This window comes from Leptinotarsa decemlineata, unplaced genomic scaffold (genome assembly GCF_025532065.1).
Source record: "Leptinotarsa decemlineata unplaced genomic scaffold, Ldec_3_MD MMD2_P_RNA_scaffold_2, whole genome shotgun sequence".
Lineage (NCBI taxonomy): Eukaryota > Metazoa > Arthropoda > Insecta > Coleoptera > Chrysomelidae > Leptinotarsa > Leptinotarsa decemlineata.
The window spans coordinates 22692251-22712495 of record NW_027412529.1 but is presented as its reverse complement, the minus strand read 5'-3'; the positions used below and the strand labels follow the sequence as shown (position 1 = coordinate 22712495).

The 20245-nt window shown below is 32.2% G+C and overlaps 1 protein-coding gene across 5 annotated transcripts in view; it reads left to right on the top strand.

The window, feature by feature from the left end:
* The window catches only part of Cpap1-j (cuticular protein analogous to peritrophins 1-J), a 115583-nt gene extending 107818 nt beyond the window's left edge, over window positions 1-7765 (top strand). For all 5 annotated transcript variants that reach the window (XM_074185746.1, XM_023166994.2, XM_023166993.2 and 2 more), the window contains one exon: window positions 3397-7765. In XM_074185746.1, the coding sequence (XP_074041847.1) occupies window positions 3397-6855 (3459 nt within the window). In that variant the 3' untranslated portion in view covers window positions 6856-7765. The remainder of the gene's footprint in view (window positions 1-3396) is intronic.
* The last annotated feature ends 12480 nt before the right edge of the window (window positions 7766-20245 follow it).

Below are 20245 nucleotides of genomic sequence, written 5' to 3'. Positions count from 1 at the left end.
TGAGAATACTTATGAGATTACTGCAAAGTCCAATCAAGTACCTACTTACCTGCTTTGGAGGTAAGTTCCACATGTAAATGTGGATAGATAGATATCCCAATGAAGTATTTCCATGTTGAATATTTAGAACGCTACATGCAAGATTATGTGAAACTGAAAGTTTCAATCAAAATGCAGAAACTGTAACAACACCTGAACCTGAAGAAGCTCTACTTAATGCGATATAAGTAGTTTTTTCAAATAGTATAAGGAAGATAGCACTGCAGTTTTTGAGTCAGTCCAAAACCCATTCATAAAGTTGTGAAAAAAAACCTCCTGTATCTATTACGAATACAGCGGATCCAAGTTCTACTACCTGATGATTTGCTGGTGGTTGATTCATACGATACACACAATAATAGTTTTTTACCGAATATTCTATTTCCAGCAGTAATTTGAGGTGAACGCTAGGCTAGGAATTAGTGGTGACTACGTAATCGGCCAATTTTTTCACTAGCAAGATTAACAGGTGAATCCCACATGAAATTTTGGAATACTGTTTAGTTGGATAAAGCACCCGTATTTGTAGGAGTCAAGCATGTGATTCATGCACGATGGGGCTACACCTTATTTAAGTTTTCTTGCTCGTCAACATTTCAACCTATCCCAAGCGCTGGCTTGGACGTACAGGACCTCAAAATTGTCTAACTCTCCAGCAATCTTCGGAATTGATAAGATGAATATTTTTTTAGTTTTTAGTACATTATCAACATCATTTTTTTTCAATAAAACCGTTCAACATAACACATTTTTTTACCTATTTCATTTTCAAGTTTTTGGTTTCTAATTTTTATCCACCCTAATGCCACACATTTTTCGGTGCGTTTTAACCATTTACCTTTATTTGGGTGGAGTATCGCTAACGACGTATCAGTTTTAGCCACTCTAACGCCACACAGTCCTCGACACGATACAAAATCTTGAATTGGGTATGAGATACATGCTTGTATCCCGATTTTGAGTTGAAAAAGTTCTTTGTATAGAATATATAGAATTTGCATCTTTCTCAAATTGTACTATTATTCTACTAGTCAAGCTCTGTCTTTTGATACCCATATCGCGTTAGTTGTGAAAAAATATGTAATCTGCCATTTTGTAGCTGCGGCCATTTTGAATTTGCATCTTTTAAAATTTTACTACTATTCTACTAATCAAGCCCTGTCATTTGATACTCATATTGAGGTAGTTGTGAAAAAATATGAAATCCGCCATTTTGTTGCTGCGGCCATCTTGTATTTCATCTTTTCCGAAGTATACTACTATTTTACTAGTCAAGCCCTGCCATTTGATCTCCATATTGGGGTAGTTGTGACCATTTTGGATTTAAAATGATACAGGGTTTATTAAGCTGTATTGTCATAAAAACTAAATGTGTGTACCAAATATCAGATCAATCTGTCAACAGAAAAGGGTCATACTTCAATTACTAAATTTGACCCAAACAAACAGGGTAAGCTGAACAAAATTGTGTAAGGATGTGTAAGTGTAGGATTTGAGAAGTCTAAAGAGATATTCGTCAACCACATTTCATTTCTCCTTGCATGATTCAATTATAGGATCATTGAAATTTGTGAAAATTCTGCAGCAACTTATATGAATATAATTTCAATCGTCCGTAATAGCATTCTAAAATATTTCGAATATTTTCTGTTTCTGGTTATTCTAGAAATTCATAAATGTGTGGAAATATCTCTTTGTAGAAAAGGACAGTGTTAAAATAACTTCTAATTTTTACAGTGAAATTATATAACATCAACCCCAAAAATAAATTTGCATAAAATATCAGAAAATGTAATATGTAATATAATATAATGATAATAACAACGATACAAATACAAATGCAATACAAATATATGCATGAATAATGAGATTATTTGTGCTAGTGCCTCTGCCTAAACCATAATGGCTTGTGCCGCAGTACCTATTACCAACACTCTCATCCCATTAATAATAGTGTGAACATAGATATGCAATTTTTTTGTTATCGTTGATAGAGTTGTGCGGGGAAGAAATAGAATCATACAGTGTTAGTTGAAAAAAGTACTTTGAAGATGGCTATGTTGAAGAATATGTGCTTTTGAGTCTGCTTTAAATTTATGAAGATTTTTACATTCTTTCAGTTCGTTTGGGAGGCTGTTGTATATTTTTGGGACAAAATAAAGGATATTTCTTTGAATGTGAGTTTTGCTGAATCTAAGAACTTTCAGTGTGAGATCAGTGGTATATCTTGTGGCTCTATATTGGTGAGCATATTGTTGAGGTTTTTGTTTAAATGTCCAGATCAAGGTTTGTAGGATATATAAATTGCGAATATTTAAAAGGTTTGTTAGTTGATGCAATTCTGATGTGGGGAATCGTCTATCTTGCATATGATTTTGAGAATGGTTTTTGAATAATCTGAGTTTTGTTTATAACGCTAGTAAATGCGCCCCCCATGCTGTGATGCAGTATCGCAATACTGATTATATTAATGAATTGTAAACTACAAGTAGAACTCTTCTACTTAAAATATCTCTGAGAGTGTAGAATTTGTTAATAAGTTTTCTTACTCTGCTGACAAGGTATTTAATGTGATCATTCCACCTCATGTGCTGGTCCAGTATTACTTCTAGATATTTGATTTTTGAGACTTTCACTATTTTTGGACACTTACAGTTATCATTTCTTTCTAAGCAGCATTCATTATGCAAGAATAAATAATCAAGTCTGGGTTGATCCGGTTCTGTAAAAGGAAAAAGTAACGAATTTAGTTTTATCAATATTTAATGTTAGTAAGTTCGTGTTTAGCCATTTTTGTATTTTAATGAATTCATATGCAGCAGTGCGATACAACTCTGACCACTCATCGTGTGTGAAGATAATGGCGGTGTCATCTGCGTATGATATTATTTTTCCCTTGAAGATTTTTTATTTTGCAAATGTAGTTAATATAAATGGGAAAAAGTAATAGAACCAGTACTGTACCCTGAGGAACACCTGTGGTAACTATAGAGGGTTTGCTTGATACATTTTCTATTTTTACTCTTTGAGTCCATCCATTCAGGTAACTGGTAAATTAATCTAGCACTGGACCTCTTATTCCTAACTTGTTAAGCAGTATATGAAGTGATACAGTGTTGAAAGCTTTGGCTAAATCGAGAAAGACAACTAAACATTTTTTTGGAAGATCTAAATTCTTCAATACATCATTCGTGAGCTCTAGTACTACGTTTTCAGTGCCTCGGTTTTTCCTGAAGCCAAATTGTTTCTCCATAATCACACAGTTTCAATGCTTGTTATCTTCTATAACCTCGAAATATTGATTTGTTTATAAGTTCAAAATTCAGTTCAAATTGTAATGTTATTATTTTGTTCTAGGTATTCCACATTTGCGAGGAAGAGAAAAAAATATCATTTTTGTGTCCAAATGGTACAATTTTCCAACAGTCAGATCTGATTTGTGAATGGTGGTTCAAAGTTGATTGTACCAACTCTCCAAATCTATACGAAGAAAGTGCTGAACAGCTGAGAAATGATAAATCAAGAAGGAAATCATATCGTCGGGTAATTTCAGGTGGACATGTCAATCATGGAGCCATCATGAGAGCAGAAGAAGTTTCATCCACTAGTGTGAAGAAATCGGGACACAAGTATGATAATTCTGACGGATTCACTGAAGAGACTTCGAAACGAACATCGTATAATTCGAATAACACTTCTAGACATATATATGAAAAAGACGGAGGAGATTCTGGGAAACTATACGAAAGTAATAAACAAGTAGTTGATGGTTCGTTAGGAAGAGCTCATAATTCCTTAAGAACATTCAACGACAATGCGCTAGCCCATTCAAAAGTTCGTAGATTCAATGATGATCAGACCGGAAATTATTTGAACCACTTTCAAGAAGACAAAAAAAATACCAATCGTAGTGATTCAAAGTCAGTGACAAATAAATTTATAGGTAATCAAAAGATGAAGAATGTTGTTCAGTTCCAGAAACATTCCAAAGAGTATCATGTACAGTTTCCCGTATCAAACACAGGTACGGATATTTATACAATTTCTGCAAGAAAGAATGAGGAACATGAATTAAAATCAAAAAAAGAATCAGTCTATCCAGATGAATCTAACGATAAGGTACGATCCGATTCTGATGAAACACAAATTACTGAAGAATCTTCATCTTTCACTAAAAATGTGTATAATAGTATTCAAGATGATAGTGCAAAAGTTTCAACTGTTAATCCATATCCGAACCATCGAATAACGTATTCTGATTTGAAAACCCCAAATCTTTCTTCATCTAAAGTTTTGAACACAATTTCGTCGGTTACACCACAATATATTACAACACAACACATCAATAATGGAAAGCCGTTTTTGGGAAGCCGAGTTGGTATCAATATTACTACTACAGAAAGCCCATCTGAGGCGTTGCCAGTTTTTCTCGACAATAACCAAAATGAATCGACTAATTCATTATATATGAACAAAAAAAGTAAAGAATCTTCGAGACACAGCAACTCAACAAATCTGCCTGTGGTAAAGGAAAGCAGTGAATATGTTCTCATCACTGGTGTAGTGAAATCTGAATCTGATGGTTTGACAATCAATTCATCGAATAATTCTCAGTTCAGCTCACCTTCGTCAACAAAACTGATTGAAAATGTTAGTTTTGCGAAAAATTCTAACTTTTCACAATCATCTACCCTGCCTACAGAATTTGGAAATGAGAGAATATCAACTACGATAAGACCCAGTCCCAATAAAGCTCCAAATCAAAAGGAAAAACTATCATCGCTCAACCCGTATGTTCCGACTTTGGAACTAACAACAAAAACTATCGATCATGCTACAGTTTATGGATCACCGGTGAAAATTAATCCAACGACACCATTTCCAAGTCGTGTTGGGAATACAGTTCAAATAAAATTTGATAAAAACGTTGACAAAGTGGGAATTCATTTGACAAAATACATAACGAGTTCATCTTCAAAACAAGTAATGAACTTGAATAATACTCCTTCCCGTGATAAAGAAGTACAGAGTTCGGTAAATTCAACCAAAGAATTCGAAGGACTCAAAAATATCATTGTTGAGGAAAATGAAATGGATTCTTTAAGAAACGAATTCGATATTGACAATAATCGTGATTCAGTTCCGGTGTCGAGATCGTTACTTGAAATTGACTTGGAAAACAAATCATCTACCATCAAAAATATTGATTCAGTTACAACGCCTACTCATTCAGAATCTCATACTTCTGACTATCCCATTCTATATGTATTATTGAGAAATTCAACTCAGCAACCCAGACCATTTGATAAATCTCATCAAGCCCTCTCGTCTTCCAGATTCAATCCTAGTGAATCATACAGTTACAAAGTATCATCGGCTAGCCCCTTCAAACTTCCACTCACACCTGAGTCAATTTTACCAATAACCGAATCGTCAGTAACACCAGAAATTTTCGAAAGGTCAAACAATATGCTGAACATTCTGAAGGAAATATCCAAAATTGAACAAGAATATCCATCCGAAACTCCTAGACCAGGTTTAGTTATTCCGCCATCTGTTGGACCACAGACCTTACACACATTGGCAATATACTTTGAAAATGCCCTTGATCAAATTGCATCCGAAAAAGGAGTATCTCCAGAGAATCCAGACAATGAAATAAGTAAAGAGAAGCTTACTCATCTATTAACCGAAATGACTAGACACGGGTATAGTCAATTGTTCACGGAAAACTTAGAAACCGATAAGTATACTACTGAATTAAGTAGCAGTACTTTAAATGCAGATGAAAACATAGATTTAGGGGCACAGACCTCAGAAAATCTTGTACAAAGTCCTAAAATACGAGAGCTAGCCAGAAATTTCACTTTAGCTTTGTCATCGTACTTGAATGACCCTGATATGTTCAGAAAGGATTTGCAAGATTTGAGGCCAACTGAACCTCCAGTAAAAAGTAACCAAGAAAGCAGTTCTGATAATGAAAAAGGTAAATTGGTCGATGAAGAGCTTCTCAATTTTTCAGACTCCGATCCTAAACTGAGTCTTCCTGCAGTATTTTCCACTACATCAACACCTTCATCCACGTGGTCTTTCCTTTTAGCGAAAAAAGCTACAGATCAGATAGAAATCGATAATTCATTGAATCCTGATTTGAATACCGCCGATACACAATCCTTTGTTCCCAGTTTCAACAATGTCAATGTTGAGAGTGATCAAAAACAAAAAAATACGTCAAACTTTCTCGGAAATCATTGGACTACTTCTCCTAGTGCCACAAAATTATGGAGAAATACTTTTTCAATAAACCCTGCCATTGTCAATGATCACTTGGAAACTGCGGTAACAGTATCAACTAGTACTGAAAGCGAATTCACAGAAGAATATCCACTGCTGGATCTGTCTCATGAAAACAACGAAAATTCTAAAGAAAATGAATATGAGATCGGGTCTCTCAATTCCACTGAAGTGCACGGGCTGTTGATAGACTTCATGAATACAACAGATAGAGACTCAAACGTACTTCATAATATATTGAGAAAGATGAATATAACAGAAGATGAATTTCTGAAGAAGATGAGAGATATTGAATCTAATCCTCTAACTAGAAGATTGATATTACTATTGATTAGCGAGTGTGGCAAAGAAGCAGCACGAAATGCCGACTTCGAAACAGACCATTTACCTCTTGAGCGAACATTACCAGAAGATGATTCACAACAGCTTATTCATCCATCATTTTCTGGAAATAATGAAGACACAAGAGCACTTCAGTTATTGAATTCTTTATACAGTATAGCTTCAAAATTTAGGAAATAATATTCGTTCATCACAAACGCTGTTTCTGCTAATCAATTTTGGTTTCCTTATTCACTCTACACATCACAGTTCGGGATTATTCCTTTGCTAATACTGGTGCAGGCATTACGAAACCTATCAAATACTCAGTTATTACTTCTCTCTTATTATTTAGTAACATTCCTATTTTCTTCAATTTTGGGAAGAGACAGATAAAATCAATATTACTGAGTGTTCCGTTCGAATTCCCTGCCCAACTGAAGGAAAATTATGATGGAGCAAAAAGAGTTCATACCTTCTTCAGGGAGTTTTTTCGTAAATAATGTGTGGTGAATTTTTAAAAAAGAGACTGTACATGTACATATTTAAAATATCTTCTGTAGATACTGGAGTTGAATCTCCTTTAATGGATTCATTTGAATAATTTGTGAATTGTCACAGAAAACGGTTTTGCACAATTATTTTTTCCTCGAAACAACTCTTTATATTAAAACTTACAGCTAGGCTTTGATGATGAATACATAATCAGACGATTTGTACAATCATACTTGCTTTTAAACCCAAAAGATTCTGCCACTGTTGATGATTGGTGGAAAATTAAAAGCAGCATTGAACTGTTTCAGAACATGAGCTAGATGGTGGATATATTTTAAATATTCTCACAATGCATACATTATAATTTGGTTCGTGACAATATACAGAAAAAACTTGTAAAATTGTGTAGAATATATAGTGCTTAGACATTTTCGTTTTGCCAGATATCATACTGATTATTTTTGTCGAATACAATGAGGGTATCATTTCAAACAATAAATGCAGAATGTGAATGTATTCTATATCAATCTTTGTATTATAGTAGTTTATTGTACTTTATTTATTATGCCGTGAGATTTTGTTGATAGATATTAATAAAGTTTAGATCAATGACAAACAGATTTTATATTTTGATCCTATTCAAATCCCAGTAGTCTTTTCACATTATAACATAATCTATACGCAAAACAAAAACTGAACTTGAACTTTAATATCTTGCAAAATCTTTCAACTGAACATAAGAATATTTTGAGCCATTTACTACGGCATTCATTTTGTCTTGAATATGAAACAACATAATAAAGTAACGAATATGAAAAAATAGATAAATATCTTCAGTTGATGTGGTGCTGCAGGTTTTTCTGGGTTTTCCTGCAGCTGAAAAAGTAAATGCGCCAATGGAATCAAAGAAATCGACCCGGAGCACCAAATAATTTTTGTTGCTTCATAATTTCATAATTTGTATTACTTTTTTTTTTCAACATATTTCAAGTAAAAATAGGACAGATTCCAAATATCAATACCAATGACGAGTAGCTGAAAAATAATTTGAATTTATTCTTTGAAATACATTTTTTGTGAAGAAGTTATCGTTATTGGCTGGTTTTCTGGTTTCTCTAAATTCATTATTATTTGAAAAAATATCGAATTAAGGTGCAGATTGTCGAATTCACAAATTTTGCCTACAAATAAAATAAATTTAACGAAAATTTTATTACTTAGTTTTCTCAAAACATCCGGAAAGTTCTCAAAATCCACTTTGAAAAAGATATTCAAGTGAATTTCAGTAGTTTGGATTTCCGTTGTCTAATAATAATAAGATGATTTGAAATCCATGAAAGATCAACTAAAAATGGAAATTAAAATGAATAGCTGAAAAGAACAATTATATTGAGCATAAAACCCTGAAATGGAATAATAACAAAATACAATTTGATTTTGATTTCATTTCAATTGTTCAATTTGCAACTATTTTGCTTGATTTTGAATGGGCACATTAGAAACCTCTAAAATTATCAGGGTTTCTCTATGATATTATGCATGTGATATACATATAAACATTCCTCTTGAATCACTTTATCTATTGAAAAAACTCTCTTCAAAAACCGTTGCGTAATTTTCAAGATCTAAACATACATAGGGAGAGACAGCGGGAAGTGACTCTGTTTTATACTAGGCAGTGATTATAAAATTGTGTTACTGCAAAGTAAATAGTCAGTAACTATTTTTCTGTTTGGTTGTAACCAATTTCAGCTTTATTCATGGTTCATGAATCTTTTGAAGCACCACATTGCAAAAGTATATTTAAGGGGAAAACGGTACAACAATTTTTATATTAATTTAAATACGTTTTTATGGGCTGAAAACCATTTCCATTTTACTCATATGTAGACATAACTGGCATGTATTGTATGATATAATTTAGAGAGTCAATAACTCTGCAATTCTTTCTTGTTTTGGTGGACATTTTATTTATTCAGGGACTCAATACGATCTGGTTCAACGTTTATCTCTGTTCAACTGTCCCATTTATTCTCTTCATTGAACTTTGCAGGTAAATAATGATCCAAATAACTTGGGTAACGGGATCACATTGAATTAGAAAAACAATCGTTTTCTTGCAAACTTTCGAATTGAATTTTTTTTCAGTATTGTATAAGAACGAGTTTCATGAAACATATAACAACTTTATAACTGTTGTAATAAAATTATAATAAAATCACCCACCGAAAATGAGTTTCTTGATGTTAAAACTATAACTGAATTTAAAAATCATCATACGTGTTAGATCGAAGATTTTCAAATTCAGTTGCAGTTTCAACATGGAAAAACTACTTTTTGGTGAGTAATTTTTATCATTATTTCTCACAACATTGAAAAAACGATAAGAGTGTTTTTCTGTTACCCAACAGATCTTTCTAAATATTGAACTTTACGTTTATTAGCCAAGCTCTATGAATAACCATTTTCAAAAATATTGGGAATGAAATGATAACACTACATATCTTGGTTGGTAAAACAATTTTTGATTTATCAGTGAGTCTTAATTGGTGATACCGTTCGAATAAATAAAATTGATGTCATCATCTTCAACAACTCATGTTTCAAAGGTTTCATTATTGCGATTCTAACTGATGGGTAACTAACATTTTAGAAAGTTTTAAATTAATTAACAGAGATACTTTAAAGGAAATTATTTTTGAAATGGCAAATAAAGGAAGTCCTGATGATATAAATGCAGAATTTTTAAAAAATTGTTTTGATAATGTTGCAATGCCCTTAATTAATGTCATAAATACTTCTATAGAAACCAGTACCATTCCATAAATCTTAAAAATTTCAACTATAACACCAATTGCTAAAGTTGCTAATTCGAATAAGGCATCTGATCTTAGACCAATCAATATGCTCTGTACTATTGAGAAAGTATTGGAAAAAGTAGTCTATAGGCAACTTGTTGAATATTTAGAAGAAAATAGTTTGTTAAATAGTGTACAGTCAGGATTTAGGGGCAAACACAGTTACGAAACAGCACTGCAGTATGTTTTAGATGAGTGGAAACTAAACCAAAATAATAAATTAATCACAGGTGCTGTTTTTTCAGATCTTCAGAGGGCATTTGAAACTGTTAACCACTCTTTACTTATTAGAAAACTAGAAAGCTTTGGTATTATTGATGATGCTTTAAAATGGATGATGGAATATTTAGATAATAGAAAACAGAAATTAAAATTAAATAACATTTTATCTTCAGAAATTATAAACGAGTGTGGTGTACCGCAAGGTAGCGTGTTAGGTCCTCTTCTATTTTTATTGTATATCGATGATATTTCATTTATAATTGATAGATGCTTTGTTCATTTGTTTGCAGATGATACTTTAATATATTATGCATCAAATGATCTGCTTGATATAATTAATGTAATAAATGAGACACTAAAATCTGTATATAACTGGTGCTGCTTCAACTCGTTAATAATTAATAAAAATAAAACAAAATTCATGATTATAGGAAATGACAAGCAGTACCATGACTTCAAAAAATATAATTACAATATTAAAATATCAAATGATAAAATTGAGTTAGTGAGAAAAATTAAATATTTGGGTGTAATTGTAGATAATAGAATGTTTTTTAAGGAACATGCTTCATATATTATTAAAACAATAGCATTCAAAATTAATTACTTAAGTAGGCAATCTAAGCACTTAAACCAATGGTCGCTTTTACTTTTGTATAAAAGCTTGATTTTACCTCATTTTACTTATTGTGGAACCATCTTGTACTTACTAAACCAAAATGAAATTGGAAGACTTCAGAAACTTCAAAATAGAGGAATGAGAGTAATATTATCTTGTGATAGAAGAACACATATAACATTAATGTTGAATACATTAAAATGGTTATCAGTAAAAAATTACTTTCGTTATTTAGCATTAATATTTATTTTTAAAATTAAAACTGGTGATGTTCCTGTATATCTACGTGACAAATTAAAGTATAACTTTGAATATCATGAATACAATACAAGAAGTCGCAATAACTTTCATATACGTCAGACTAGTAATGTCAATTCAAATAATACAGTTTTCATTAAAGGAGTTCAAGCATTCAACGAACTACCGGAGGATATTAAGAATGCTACCTCTCTAAATATATTTTAAAGAAAATTAAAAGTGCACCTTTTAGACCTACAAAGTGTTTAGTATAGGAACCTGCTGATACAGTTTTTTTTTTCTTCTTTTTATTTTATTTATTGTGCTGTTTTTATTTATATGTTTCAATGTACATGATTTTAAATTTTAAATTTTAATTGTGACATTTGAATTTTTAACCTACATTAAGACTAATATTGTAACTGCATTAGCTTGTGCTAAATAAACGATATATATATATATATATATATATATATATATATATATATATATATATATATATATATATATATATATATTATAAATAACTTTTATCCATGATTCTGTTCATTCGTAACAACATTGCTTATTCTTTTTAATAATTTCCTAGGTATTTAAATAATCTTTACCACCTAGAAGTCCTCGATTTGCTTCATCTACCATCATAAAATCCCTATAAATAGCTTCATCTTTATAATTGCATCGCAAATTAACAACACCCACTGGTTCATTAAATTGATGGATGTGGTAGAAAATCATAATGAAGAAAACTTTCTATGTTTTTTACCACTTTTATTTGTAACTAACGTTACTGTAGTGTCGTCCTATAACGACATTTTCAAACTTATACATTAAACTCAGTTTAATTGATATATTATCCTTATAGGACGAAACTGCAGTAACATTAGTTACAAATAAAAGTGGTAAAAACATAAAAAGTTTCAATTCTTTTTTCTTTTTTGCTGGTTCAACTAATGAACCTCTAAATTCTTTAAAAATATGATATGTGGATCTGATATTGAAGTTCCATCACAAAGTGAACACTTTCAGGAGCATGACACTAACACTGAGAATAATAAATTTCACTAGTTCGGACCTCCATTGTCTTATATTATATAAAATGATTCGAAATCCCTGAAATAAAAATTATATCGAACAAAAAACCTGAAATGAAATAATAGTAAATTAAAATACAAGTAAAATTGAACAAATTGAACAAAAATAAATAAAATTAAATAAAGAAGTTAAGAGATTCCAAACCAAGTTAATTCACGACGTTTCGATTGTTATTATCCACAATCGTCTTCGGGTGATGACTGGACCGATTCCTCCGTGTTACTTTACTGTCACTTCTACTTAACTACTACTACTTTTGAATGAATAATATAATTGTTATCAACTGTAGCCTGGAAATGATTCATATTTTTTTTTTCTTCTTTGAGGGTGGAAATAATACACATTTTTATTTGAGTTAACATTTAACTGATGCCTCGTGAGAGAAGAACATCAACAAATTCAATATTTCTTGGCTTATGATTATAGAAATCTTCTTCTAGATAAATATAATCCAATTATCATTTTCATGTGTAATTTAACGAATTGTTTTGTCGAAAACACTGTAATAAAGGATGATTCTTTTATTTCTCGTCAATCATAGCCATTAAAATATTTGCACAGTCATTGGATCAAACTGATCTATAGACAGAGGTATGAATTATTTCCTTTAAAATTTTTCTGAGAAGAGAATACCAATTCCACCCTGAATTATGAAAATACACTCACACACACATAGGTATGTATATATGTTACTTGTTTTGGTTTTCTGACAATTCCAAGTATCATCAGTTGGATGAGTAATTATCAATCTGATTTTTAATACTTTCGTATTAAAAATCAGAAAAATAACAAAATAACTAGTGTGGTCGTTTTCCGCTTTCGTGAAACATAGCCTGCTTTCAGGGTATTGTGATGCGCAGAATTCATTTTTGATTATTTGACCCTCTGTAGCTTAGATTTGATATGTGAAAGAATGGGGAATTTTCAAATCAACTTCTAAGAACTACTAGACCAAAATGTATTTTTCAAAGGATGGGTGATATATTATTTATCAGTATATGTTATATTCGTATACGTTTTAAATATGTTCAATATGAACTCACTTTGTGAAAATCACGATGACATGAATGAGTTAATTTTCATTTTTATTTTCTTGAATGTATCATTATCTGTATGATAGCTAGGAATGAAACTTGTCTGATTCTCTCGAATGGGATGAATGAAAAGACGAATGAACAAATATGAAGTTGATCATCGTGAAATAATGATTCAAAAAAGAGTTTTTGGAAGCCGAGCAATGGTGAATTGGAAGTAACATGATATTATTCCTCAAAATTTCTCAGTTTCATGAAGTCTTGATGTTTTTATGTAGATACTATCTATAGAATCTATTGATATACAGTGTGTAAAAGCCAAATGGAATAAATTAATTATTTCGGTTACGGTACATATTTTAACAAATTCCCGAAACAAGTTAAATTTAATTTATAATTTGACATACTTCAACGGAAAAATGCCACCCCTATCTTCAACCCTCGTCGAATGACAGGTACAACCCCCAACTTTTCAAATGGGAAGTATAGGCTTGTGATATATAGTTTGAAAGGTCTTGTCATTTTCTCTTCAAAAATGTTATCGCTCTCAAATTTATTGCAACAATTGAGATAAAATGAATCAAAATAATGTGGTTACCGAAATTCGATAATATACACTCAAAACTGCTGCTGGTGAATCAGACAACGGATCACTTTGAAAATTTAATGGAGGGCATATTCGGACATTCTCTAGCCAACTAAAATATTTTTGACAATGCGGTGTTGCCGCTTCTATTAGAAAGCAGTAGCAACTTTGATTTTTCAAATTGAACACTCTGTATATAATATTATTTTTGAAATCTCCAACAATTGCCCGACAACTTTTCTTGATATTTCCCTATACCTATCTGTTACCGTTTTCGAAATAAAAATTAATTTCAATTTTTTTCTTCGAAAATCATGACTTCTAAAAATGCCGATATCTTTTAGTTAAGAAGTACTATGATATCGTAATTTGGTTTGGAGTTAGGTGATACTTGGACACTTCCCACACGTCAGCCTAATCTCCGTTACTTCAATACAGGGTGGTAAAAAAATACAGTTTTTTCGTTTGCTTGAAAAAGTTGCTGGAATTTGATTATTTTAAATGGAACACCCTGTATATTATTGAAAATTCGAAAAGCTGCTGAAATTTGCTTTCTTTCTATGTATATCATACCTATACCTAACTAGTCAAGTTTCGGAATTATGAACATTTATTTGTGAAAATGTCCCTTCAGAATGGTATTTCCATTCGGTATTTGGTAAGCAGGCCATGATTACTATTTGACAGTAGCGTTGTGACATTCTCCTAATAATATCGACATACCTTCAAAACGATGGAACAAAACTATTCAAACGAAGTTCTTATGAATTTGTTTATTATTTTTGGACAGTGTGACAAAATTATCAGCAGAACATGTAGAAAGTTCAATGAAATGTATCCGAATCTACCGCCAATGAACCTCAAGAAATTTATACGAATTCAGAACAATTTCAATATGTTTGGATAAACTTTAAAAAAGCACCAAGAAACTTGAAATTGGAAATATTGATATGAATAATTATAAAAAAGTAAAACAATCATGTGGAATATTTCAAAATATGTTCGAATCGCTGGCCGTTCACTTCCAAGCACTTTAAAATGCGGGTGTTGACTGCTTTCGTGGTGGCAGATCTGATTTCATTGGGATCCAAATCTTCAAATGTTTGGGCAATCCTTTCTAACAATTCATCTCTCGAACGCACGGGTATTTTGTAAACTTTTTCTTTAAACATTCCCCACAAATAAAAATCTAATGGATTAAGATCGGGTGATCTCGCTGGCCAATTCCATGGTCCCAAGCGCCTCATCCACCGATCGTCAAATAGTCTATCCAGTTCTGCGCTCACTTCTCTTGTGCAATGTGCAGGAGCTCCGTCTAGTTGGTACCAACAGTTTCGATAATCTTCGAGTGGCAGATTATCCACGAAACTGTCTACAGTATTCTCCAAAATATTCAGGTAGCTTCTGGATGTTAATGACTCCTCGTATATCACGTACCTCAATCTGTTGTCCATCAACATGCAGAAGACATTGAAACTAAATTTTTCTTGAAATCCGGCTTCTTTTGTGACGTGAGGATTTTCACTGGACCAATAATGAAGATTTTTTCTATTGAAAATCCCTTCTCTCGAAAATTTCGATTCATCAGTCCAAATAATTTTATTTAAAAAAAGTGGATCTTCTTGAATGCGTGTCAACAACATTTCACAAAATTCTACTCTCTGTTGAGGATCTTGAGGCTTCATTGCTTGAATTTTGGTGAATTTATAATCATGCATTTTATGTCTTCGCAAGATTCTTTGAACCGATGAATATTTTATACCTAAATCTTCTTCAGCACTTCTTATCGATGACTCGGGAAATGCGTGAAAATATGCTAAGACATCAATCTGGTTGTCTTCGAAAGTTACGGGTCGAGGCAAGTTTCTTGGTGCTTTTAAAGTTGATCCAAATGCATTGAAATTGTTCTGAATTCGTATACATTTCTTGACGTTCATTGGCGGTAGATTCGGATACATTTCATTGAACTTTCTACATGTTCTGCTGATAATTTATTCACACTGTCCAAAAATAATAAACAAATTCATAAGAACTTCGTTTGAATAGTTTTGTTCCATCGTTTTGAAGGTATTTGCAACTTCTGAAGTGACGAAAATGTCGATATTATTAGGAGAATGTCACAACGCTACTGTCAAATAGTAATCATGGCCTGCTTACCAAATACCGAATGGAAATACCATTCTGAAGGGACATTTTCACAAATAAATGTTCATAAGTCCGAAACTTGACTAGTTAGGTATAGGTATGATATACATAGAAAGAAAGCAAATTTCAGCAGCTTTCCGAATTTCCAATAATATACAGGGTGTTCCATTTAAAATAATCAAATTTCAGCAACTTTTTCAAGCAAACGAAAAAACTGTATTTTTTTACCACCCTGTATTGAAGTAACGGAGATTAGGCTGACGTGTGGGAAGTGTCCAAGTATCACCTAACTCCAAACCAAATTTCGATATCATAGTACTTCTTAACTAAAAGATATCGGCATTTTTAGAAGTCATGATTTTCGAAGAAAAGAATTGAAATTAATTCTTATTTCGAAAACGGTAACAGATAGGTATAGAGAAATATCAAGAAAAGTTGTCGGGCAATTGTTGGAGATTCCAAAAATAATATTATATACAGAGTGTTCCATTTGAAAAATCAAAGTTGCTACTGCTTTCTAATAGAAGCGGCAACACCGCATTGTCAAAAATATTTTAGTTGGCTAGAGAATGTCCGAATATGCCCTCCATTAAATTTTCAAAGTGATCCGTTGTCTGGTTCACCAGAAACGTCTAATGTGCCATCCACCGTGAATCAGCCTGTATGTACAGTAACCGAAATAATGAATTTATTCGATTTGGCTTTTACACACTGCATAACTTATACAATAGGAAATGGAGATACCTTTCATACATAATATTACTTTATGAATACACTGACCTGTTATTTGATTAAAAATAATAACACTAGCTGTGATAATAATTATACGCTAACTGTTCAAAAAATAAGGTTAATTTTAATTTTATCAAAAAATATGTATTTATTCATCTAAATCTATTTTTTCCCATTCAATGTAGTCCAGCTCAGATATAATATAATTGTTCCAGCACTTTTTCCAGTTCTCGAAGCAGTTCGGTTATGCACTTTTTTGGTATGTCCTTGAGGTCTCTTAGCAATTAAGTTTTTATTTCCTCAATCGTTGGAAACCGCCATCTCTTTATGGGTCTCTCCAATCTAATTGATAGAAACAGGGGGGCAAATCTGGTAAATACGGTGATTGAGGTATTATTAAAGTGTTGTTTTTAGCAAAAAAATTACGAATAAGCAATGATGAGAGAGCAGGTGCATTATCGTGATACAAAAGCCCTGAATGGTTTTTCCGCAATACCAGACGTTTTATTCGTATTGCTCCTCGCAAGCGGTGTATAACTTCAAGATGATACTCCTCAAAGCAAAACCTTGACATTTGATCGAAGTTTGCGTGCTTTATTTGGTCTTGGCTCTTCTGGGCTCTTCCATTTTAACGATTGAACTTTTGGTTTCAATGTTATAACCATATACCTATGAGTCGTCACCAGTCATGGCCCTTTTGAGCAACAAACTAATCTACATAAAAACGCACATGCATTTGTATACACTTAATGGAGATACACACAATTATCTGACTAATATGAGATCCCATATCGCTATTCCAAATAACAGATTAACATCTACGAATAAAACATTTATTGGTATCAGATTATTTAACTCTCTACCAGACTTCACCAAAGAAGCCCCAATAGCCATTTTCAAAGCAAAACTGAAAACTTACTTACAATGCTCTGCCTATTATGTCATCTCTGAATTTAGATTTCGTCAATGTTAGTCGATAAACTTTGTGTATCATTATTGAACCCATTTTAACAAACATGTAAATAAATTTTATAGATTTTGAAATTTGGAATCCAAAAAACAGTGCGGTGAAAATGTATAATAATCATTATGAAATCCAATATGTATATTTTAATTATAAACAAATTTTATTTAGACTTAGGATTAGGTGTAGTCAATGACTTGTTAAAACACTATGTCGTGCATTGCTGACCAATGAAGTACAATACAATACAATACAATCTGGATCGCCGTTCACGTAATTCAAAAATTTCTAAGCGATGCTCATTCGACGGTTTTTTTGGTCGAAATTCAGCAATACTGGAACGAACTTCGCTGTCACACGCTTCATGCCCAAAATTCCAAAAAAAATTGCATGACATGAGCTAACCAATATGCCGACATCCTCAGCAACTCCTCTAATAGTGATTCGACGATTCTCCATAACAATTTTCTTCATTTTCCCAACATTTTCATCGGTTGTTGATGTACCACTTGTGAACATTTTTCTGACTCAGAGTACAACTATCGTATGCCACTGTCAACATTTGGAGAGTTTTTGAGTACTCAATTCCATTTTTACTCAAAATTTGATGCAAATTCTTTGATCCTTTTTTTTTCGATAGCAGAAAATCGCCGGGCATCCAAAACACTTGTAACTTTCATGTCTCTTACCAACAAACTGAACATGCTAAACAGCTGAAACTGTGAACATATTTTCGAGACGAGTGTACCAACATGAAAAAAAAACCCGAATCGAATGTACGTAGCCCGCAAAATTTGAACATTCACCTAATTTTTTCAATAGTCCTCGTACAGTGTTCACATAAAATTTTATTTAAGACATGTTTCGCTATAAGGTAACTTCATCAGTTGGACTGATGACGTATAACAACAGTATAACAAAAAAGAAACCAAACTGATGAAGTTAACCTAAAACGAAACGCATCTTAAATAAAATTTATTGTGAAATATGTATAATTTATTATCATGCATATGGTATAACTTGGTATGATATGGTATGATATTTTTCAACAAAATCATACAAAGTAATTAGTAGTGGTTCGAAAAACAACTGATTTAGGTATTCTGAAAACCCTACAACAGTCCAAACCATTTACCAAACTGCATGTTTCTCATTTGACCAGAAAAGGACCCAATGAGATTTTTATCGTTGTCTAATAGTTCTATCAAAATAAACAAACAACTTTGCCTGCTCAACCATATCCAATAATTTTCCAATTCAGAAGGTTTTGTTCGTCCTTGAGTGAGTTTATGAATATGTCTTCTTGAAAAATTTCGGAATACCTTTTATTGGGTCATTTCAGAGGCAATGAAGCGAATTTTTTACGTTGTCGGTGGCTGTAAAGCTCGATCAAATCCTCAGATTACAATATCTTGGCGGAGGTCCCTTTTATCAGAAATTGGATCTCTTGACAACTTTCTTAATTTCGTATATATGGAAAAAGGTCTGAGAACCATCTTCGAGGTTACTTATACGCAATATATTACTGGAAATCAATGATGACATAAGAAATGGTGGTGAATATTATTCACCGATGTGTGAAATGTGAAGTGACTTGTTTCCGCGATACTTTACACTGAAACTCGTGTAAAAGGTGCTGGATTGGAAATAACTATAATGACCTGTCAGATTTCGAAAATTTTTCAGAACTATCCCAATAGGCTGATTAAAACTCAGTAACAGATTTTTCCGATAATTTACCTCTTACAAAATTTCAGGGTTGAATACCATTATATAAGTACTATGGAAAAGTCAATTCTCAAATAGATTTTGAAACTAGCTGATCAATAATATTTTTTTTCTTCCTAACTCAATCGCAAATCTCTTTATTCTATATAACTCTTATTGATGTAAGATTGGATATCAACTTTCGAAGGGTAAATGTTGAATATCTTCATTCATAATGTTACTCTCACTATTCGTATAGAAAATAACTGCGGAAGCTCTAGATGCTAAGTATTCTTACCAAAACTACAAATTTACGACAGGCTTTTGTTGATGAATTGAGAAAATGAATATTTCGATTCAAAATTCAAAACATTCACCAGTAGTAATATTTCTACACAGAAATGTTACTATTGGTAACATTAGCAGGATCTGGCTTGCGGAAAATAACTACTTCCCTGACTGTCCCTTCGAAGGACATTGACTATATCTTGCAGTTTTTTTTGAGAAAGAAGACAAATATGGAAACAGTTTTAGTTTTGTTATATTTTAGAGAAAATAAGTAGAAACATTCATCATAATTTTCAAGAGGAGATATTGTTTGAGAAAAAATATTTTTGGCTTTCTCCTTCTCCATCTTTATATAGTACAATAAAAATGTATGTTTGAAGCCAAAACACAAAGGTTTTGTTTAATTTTGGTAACAATATAACAATAAGTATTAAGTGAGTCGGAAAAATTCTTGCTCCCTGAGAGCTACATTGGCGTGTGCTGTCTATACCGTTGGAGTTTCATGCAGACAATGTACCGTAAAAGATCGTTTATCTGAAATGGTTCTACATGAAAGTCCGTGATACCATATATCTATCTCTTATGTGGTAGCCAATATATGCAAAATAC